The following is a 7,500-nucleotide window of genomic DNA, read 5'->3' on the forward strand; positions in this document are numbered from 1 at the left end:
CCATTTGTTCATACACACACACACACACACACACACACACACACACACATAGACCACCAGAAATGAACAGATTTCTTCATGAACCAATGTTTTGTAACTGACTTTCTTATTCTTTTGCACCAGTTATTCCGCCATGGTGACAGAACAGCTACAGGAACATTACCAGCACACGGACAGAGTAGCAGAGATAGTAGAGGACATCTAACCAAAGTCAGTACAATCTTTTTCTTCATGTTTCTACTATTATCACCATCATTATTAATTATTATTACTATTGTTGCTGTCAACATCATCGTTATCATCTTCATCCTGCATCATCGTTAAGATAACTGTTGCATGTTAAATTAGGTAAATTAATTATCTTGTAAGCGTATGTCCATATGTGTGCATGCTTCCTACTTTTTTATGCATCCCTCATGCAACTGAAAATATTTTACTATTTTGCACATTAAAAAGAAAATTGAAGATATAATTAATGTGATATTGTTTGTTACAATATAAAATTACAAATAAACAAACTGGGGTGTACAGTTATTGCTGTGTGTAAGTTGCTAGCTAACAGGAAAGACTCCATGGTTATCATCATAATCATCATCATCATCGTCGTTTAATGTCTGTTTTCCGCGCTAGCACAGGTTGGACGGTTCGACCGGGGTCTGGGAAGCCAGGGGCTGCTCCAGGATCCAGTCTGATCTGGCAGAGTTTCTACGGCTGGATGCCCTTCCTAACGCCAACCACTCCGCGAGTGTAGTGGGTGCTTTTTACGTGCCACCTGCACAGGTGCCAGGGGGGGGTCCGGCATCGGCCACGATCGGTTGGAGCTTTTAACGTGCCACCGGCACAGAAGCCAGCCAAGGCAGCGCTGGCAACGGCCACGTTCGGATGGTGCTTTTTATGTGCCACCGGCACAGAAGCCAGTTAAGTCAGCGCTGGCTACGGCCACGTTCGGATGGTGCTTTTTATGTGCCACCGGCACAGGTATCACAACTACTATTTCCATTGATATTTATTTCGATGTTCATGTTCATGTACTTGACTCAACAGGTCTCCTCAAGCACAGCGGGACGTTCTGGGATCCAGGGTACTTTGAATGGGCAGGGTCTATGCGGAACTGGTACAGGAAGCAGCCCGGGTCTTTGCAGTCACAGCATATCTCCAGAGATCTCAGTCCTTTGCCATTGCCTCAGTGAGGCCCAACGCCCTGAGGTCATGCTTGACTGCCTCATCCCATGTCTTCCTGGGTCTACCTCTCCCCCTGATACCTTCAACTGTTTGGGAGTGGCACTTCTTCACAAGATAATGATAAAATAATAAATAAATGCACCCTTTTAAAGCCTAGCCAGGCTCATGGGCCCGGTTTCCTGGTTTCTATGGCATATGTGTTCCCCAGCTGGATGGGAGGCCAGTCCATCACAGTGTTACTCATGGTTGCAGTCCAATGACTGAAACAAGTATAGGATCAAGTATTTATTGCAGTTAAAAAGGAGATAATTCAAGGCTAACGACTATGGTCTTCCAAATGGGTTTAATTAAATAGAGAAATTTGCAGACAATGAACTTCAAAATTTTATCACACCAAAGAGGAGGGTAGAGTGAAATAATCTATAATATCTTCAAAGGGAGACAGCAAACTAGAGGTATTGCAAGGTAGGCTTGAAGATTTCACAGCAGACTTGAAAAAAATAGGCCATTCTTCATATCAAAATAATATTTTTACAAACTACGTACACAAAATGAAATAGCAAAGTTCAAGTATTAAATCCTAACTTCCATTTGCCCAGTTTCCTGTAACATCAATATTAAGTTTAGTGAAAGCAAGAGACTATTTAACCCTTTTGTTACTGAATTTCTGTTGAGATGCTCAGTGTTTCATCCAATTATTTTAAATATAACAAAAAATTAAGTAAAATAACATCGTTATCATTAAGCTAGAGTTAGGGACGTAAATTATGACTCAGGTTTGGTGGAAGATTTTAATTCAGAACTTTTGAAAACCAGACATTTGTACTAAAGAGCCAGAGCCGGTTTCAGCCGGGTTGGTAATGAAAGGGTTAAGTAAGGCTGCTTTCTGCAACTTATCATTGGAAACCTTATTTCAAATCACACAAAAGATTCAAAAGTTTGGGTGTAAAACCAATCCCCAACTGTTAATTGTATGGTCATCCTCTAAACTTAAATGAGGTGTCTCTTCTTCCTTTATCAGCACTTTCATTCTCAAGTCTCATGTAACAAGCCCACTCGGTGAGCCACAGATATTTTGGTTTCCATACTAGAAAATCTTTATCTATTCAACAAGTATGTAGAGGAAGGAGCATCTTAAATGTTAACTACTCTGTTAATTCTGTCAAATTCTCAAGCTACACACGGCAGACGTAGCTTTCAGTGTGAAATTTCATAGCTGCCATCCCAGATGTTAGATGGTCAACCTAACTGAAGTTTATCTGGTGCATGAATATGTAAGATTGTAATCTGAAAATTTTGTAGGCATGACTGTGTGGTAAGAAGCTTGCTTCACAATCACATGGTTCCGGTTTCAGTCCCACTGTATGGTACCTTGGGCAAGTGTCTTCTACTATAGCCTCAGGCTGACCAAAGCCTTGTGAGTGGGTTTGGTGGACAGAAACTGAAATAAAGCGGCGAGCTGGCAGAAACATTAGCACGTCAGGTGAAATACTTAGTGGTATTTCGTCTGTCATTACGTTCTGAGTTCAAATTCCACCGAGGTTGACTTTGCCTTTCATCCTTTCGGGGTCAATTAAATATGTACCAGTTACACACTAGGGTCGATATAATTGACTTAATCCATTTGTTTGTCCCCTCTGTGTTTAGCCCCTTGTGGGCAATAAAGAAATAAGAAACTGAAAGAAGCCTGTTGTATATAAATATATATATGTGTATGTGTGTGTGTGTGCGTGTATGTGTGTGTGTGTGTGTGTGTATTTATGTGTGTGTCTCTGTGTTTGTTGCCGCCACCACCATTGCTTGACAACTGATGTCGGTGTGTTCATGTCCACATAACTTAGTGGTTTGGCAAAACAGACCAATAGAATAAGTACTAGGCTTTAAAAAATTGGTGCTGGGGTTGTATCATTCGACTAAAACCCTTCACGGCTGCAGTCAAATGACTGAGGAATAAAGAAAACTTCTAATACACTGACTGATGTTGGGATGTCACAGATGTAGTACAATCATCATCATCATCATCATCGTTTAACGTCCGTTTTCCATGCTAGCATGGGTTGGACGGTTCGACCGGGGTCTGGGAAGCCAGGAGGCTGCACCAGGCTCCAGTCTGATCTGGCAGTGTTTCTACAGCTGGATGCCCTTCCTAACACCAACCACTCTATGAGTGATTAGGTTACAGGAAAGAATAGCAAAGCAGACTTTTCAAGCTGAGTCAACTGATTGGAGACCAAGAATGAGATGGTTGCTTTGTGTCCTAGACCCAAGTGGTCAAACTTGGGAATCCAGCTGGCAAGTGCAATGCCAGTTGCTTCTGACAAGACCTTGTGGAGAAGGTGCCTAAGGACTCTATGCCCATAACCCTGCCAGGATTAGTGGGTGGACAAGATGAAGGAATGGATTACACACAAGTCCAGTTCTTCTGCAACTGTTGTATGATTTCATCATAGAACTGAAACCACGTTCCATTTGAATAGAGGGTTACTTACAACTCTGTGCTTTACATTACAAATGTGTCTCAATAATCTATTCTACTGTTGGTACAAAGCCAGCAATTTCAAGGGTAAGTTGATTATATCAACCCCCCCACCCTGTGCTTGACTAGTACTTATTACATCAACCCCGAAAGGCTGAAAGGCAAAGTCAACTTTGGTGGAATTTGAACTCAGAATGTAAAGGTGGACGAAACACCACTTAAAATTTTGCCTGGCATGCTAACAATTCTTATTTCTTTATTGCCCACAAGGGGCTAAACATAGAGGGTACAAACAAGGACAGACAAAGGGATTAAGTCGATTGCATCAACTCCAGTGCGTAACTGGTACTTAATTTATCGACCACAAAAGGATGAAAGGCAAAGTCAACCTCAGCGGAATTTGAACTCAGAATGTAGCGGCAGACAAAATACCTATTTCTTTACTACCCACAAGGGGCTAAACACAGAGGGAACAAACAAGGATAGACAAACGGATTGAGTCGATTATATCGACCCCAGTGCGTAACTGGTACTTATTTAATCGACCCCGAAAGGATGAAAGGCAAAGTCGACCTCGGCAGAATTTGAACTCAGAACGTAACGGCAGACAAAATACCACTAAGGATTTCACCCGGCATGCAAATAATTTTGCCAGCTCATAGCCTTTAATGTGTTTCAATAATGAAACTTTTTTTTTAAGCTTCTATGCTTGAATGAATGAGAGCATTGTTTTCAAGTTAACACACTATATCTTTCCTGTGACATAAATAAGTTCTAAATCAGCAATATATACCAGCTCCTTTAACAGGCTATTGTGTTTTCAGATTCAGTTAGTTATCTGTCTAAAGTTACATTCAGGTTGTGACGTTTGTGTACTGTCTCTAGATTTTTTTAAGGTTGACAGTTTGTGATCTTATCTTGCTCCCTTATGGTAAAAGGTATAAACAAAATATCTGCCCAGTACTGCCCCCTGTCAGAAATATGTCACAAATATATATTTCTTTACTACCTACAAGGGGCTAAACACAGAGGGGACAAACAAGGACAGACAAAGGGATTAAGTCGATTACATCGACCATAGTGCATACCTGGCACTTAATTTATTGACCCCGAAAGGATGAAAGGCAAAGTCGACCTCGGCGGAATTTGAACCCAGAACGTAACGGCAGACGAAATACGGCTACGCATTTCGCCCTAAAGTTTAAACCTATATACACAACATTCCCATTCATTCAGGGAATTTATGTACGTGTATGTATATGGTGCCAACTGTATACAGATATGTATATATGATAAATTTTTATGTCTTTCGTTTTTTCTTTACAGATAGGAACTAAACAAAATCTGAATCTAGGAAGTTATTTTCAAAGTCGTTACCATGGATTTTTCAGTTCTATTCCTTCAAATGAGGTAAGATTCAGCTAAAAGATACCAGAATAAATGTGAATTATTTTACACACGTATATATCTTTCTGAAGAATTTTCTTATATTGATTTCCTGATATTAATAATAATGTATTGTATAAAAATATATATATATAATCACTGGTATTAAATATATAAATACTTTAATAGTATTTATACTTTGATACAATTGAGCACTCAATATAAATTCAGTATATAATATTCTCATTGAATATATTTAACTAAAGATTTACATACATATATATATATATATATATATACACACACACATATATATATATACATACATACATATATACATGCAATATATATGCATATATACATATATATATATATACATACATACATATATACATGCAATATATATGCATATATACATATATATATATATATATATATATATATATATATATACAATTAAGGGCTCCTAAATAAAGATGCCGAGTGCTGGGAACACAAAAAGGGGATGAATTTTTTGTCTTATGACTAATTCGTCTTTTGTGCTGGGCACCTGGTAGTAAATAATATTACTACCCTTCTTGTTTATATATATATATAATATTATATATATATATATATATATATATTATATATATACTTACGTATATATATAATATATTTAATATATATCATGTGATCACATTACCAACCAGATTATCCTATCAGATGCTGTTACATACCACTGATCCCAATGCGCTTTGCATCATTTTAGCCCTTGGATGATGCCACCCCACTGGTTAGGTGGATAGGGCAATATATATATATGTGTGTGTGTGTGTGTTTGTATGTGTGTGTGTGTGTGTGTGTGTGTGTGTGTGTGCGTGTGTTTGTGCGAGTGTGTGTGCATGTGTGTGAAGGTGCATAGCTCAGTGGTTAGAGTGTCAAGCTTATGATCATGAGGTTGTGAGTTCGAATCCCGGACCAGGCTGCGTGTTGTGTTCTTGAGCAAGACACTTTATTTCACGTTGCTCCAGTTCACTCAGCTGTAGAAATGAGTTGCGACATCACAGGTGCCAGGCCATTGCCTCTCCCTTGGATAACACTGGTGGCGTGGAGAGGGGAGGCCGGTATGCACGGGCGACTGGTGGTCTTCCATAAACAACCTTGCCCGGACTTGTACCTGGGAGGGTAACTTTCTAGGTGCAATTGCATGGTCAGTCATGACCGAAGGGGGTCTCAATATATATATGTATGTATGTATGTATACTCTTTTTCTCTTTTCTCTTTTACTTGTTTCAGTCATTTGACTGCGGCCATGCTGGAGCACCGCCTTTAGTCGATCAAATCGACCCTGGGACTAATTCTTTGTAAGCCCAGTATCGGTCTCTTTTTCCGAACCGCTAAGTGACGGGGACGTAAACACACCAGCATCGGTTGTCAAGCAATGCTAGGGAGACAAACACAGACACACAAACCCTCACACACACACACATGTATATATATGCATATATACGACAGGCTTCTTTCAGTTTCCGTCTACCAAATCCACTCACAAGGCATTGGTCGGCCCGGGGCAAGCTACTTACCACACAGCCACTCCTGCGCCTATATATATATATATATTATATATATATATATATATATATATATATATATATATATATATATATATATATTATATATATATACACATACATTTATACAAACATATGTATGTATTTTGATTGTAATTGATCTCATCAGTTTAATATTGAATTTGAATTTTAAATAAATTAATTGATTTAAACTGCTGATATACATCTAATATCAGTTTAAAATTTCAGCACAAGGCCAGCAATTTCAGGAGAAATGAGTTAGTCAATTACATCAATCTCAATGCCCAACTGGTGTTTGTTTTACTGACCCCAAAAGGATGAAAGGCAAAGTCAGACACAGCAGAATTAGAACTCAGAATGTAAAGATGGACAAAATGCTGTTAGGCATTTTTCCTGACATGCTAACAATTCTGCCAGTTCACCATCTTGATATAGGTCTAATATCAAAGTACTAACAGCATAATTTTGATACCGTATTATTAATATATAATTCTCATACATCAGACATCTATTTTCTCATAAAAGTCAATTGTTCTTCCTTCTCTTTCTAAGATCAAACTGGAGAGTTCTCCTGTCCCACGATGTGTCCAAAGTGCCCAAGCTCTCGTAGATGGCTTATATTTACATTACCAAACAACAGAACGAAACTTCTCAGAATCACAATTACTACCAATATATTCCAGACCTCATGATGATAATGTATGTATACTGCCTCATTCTCAATTCCACAATGATAATAAATGTTTAGTCTTTTAACCCTGTTTCAAGAATGGCAACTTTTGTACACTTATTTTTTGTTCAACACTGCAATACCTGTATATTTTTTGTTTTGCTTTGTTTTTTTTTGTTTTTTTTACTGTATATGGGTAGGAGTGGCTGTGT

The 7,500-nt window shown here is 38.5% G+C and overlaps 1 protein-coding gene across 2 annotated transcripts in view; it reads left to right on the forward strand.

Moving 5' to 3' along the window:
- Positions 1-7,500, forward strand: part of LOC115219901 (lysosomal acid phosphatase) — a 48,040-nt gene that overhangs the window by 13,190 nt on the left and 27,350 nt on the right. For both annotated transcript variants that reach the window (XM_029790209.2, XM_029790208.2), the window contains exons 2-4: positions 124-210; positions 4,985-5,068; positions 7,171-7,317. In XM_029790209.2, the coding sequence (XP_029646069.1) occupies positions 124-210; positions 4,985-5,068; positions 7,171-7,317 (318 nt within the window). The remainder of the gene's footprint in view (positions 1-123; positions 211-4,984; positions 5,069-7,170; positions 7,318-7,500) is intronic.

The sequence above is a fragment of the Octopus sinensis genome, linkage group LG15 (genome assembly GCF_006345805.1).
Source record: "Octopus sinensis linkage group LG15, ASM634580v1, whole genome shotgun sequence".
Taxonomy (NCBI): Eukaryota; Metazoa; Mollusca; class Cephalopoda; order Octopoda; family Octopodidae; genus Octopus; species Octopus sinensis.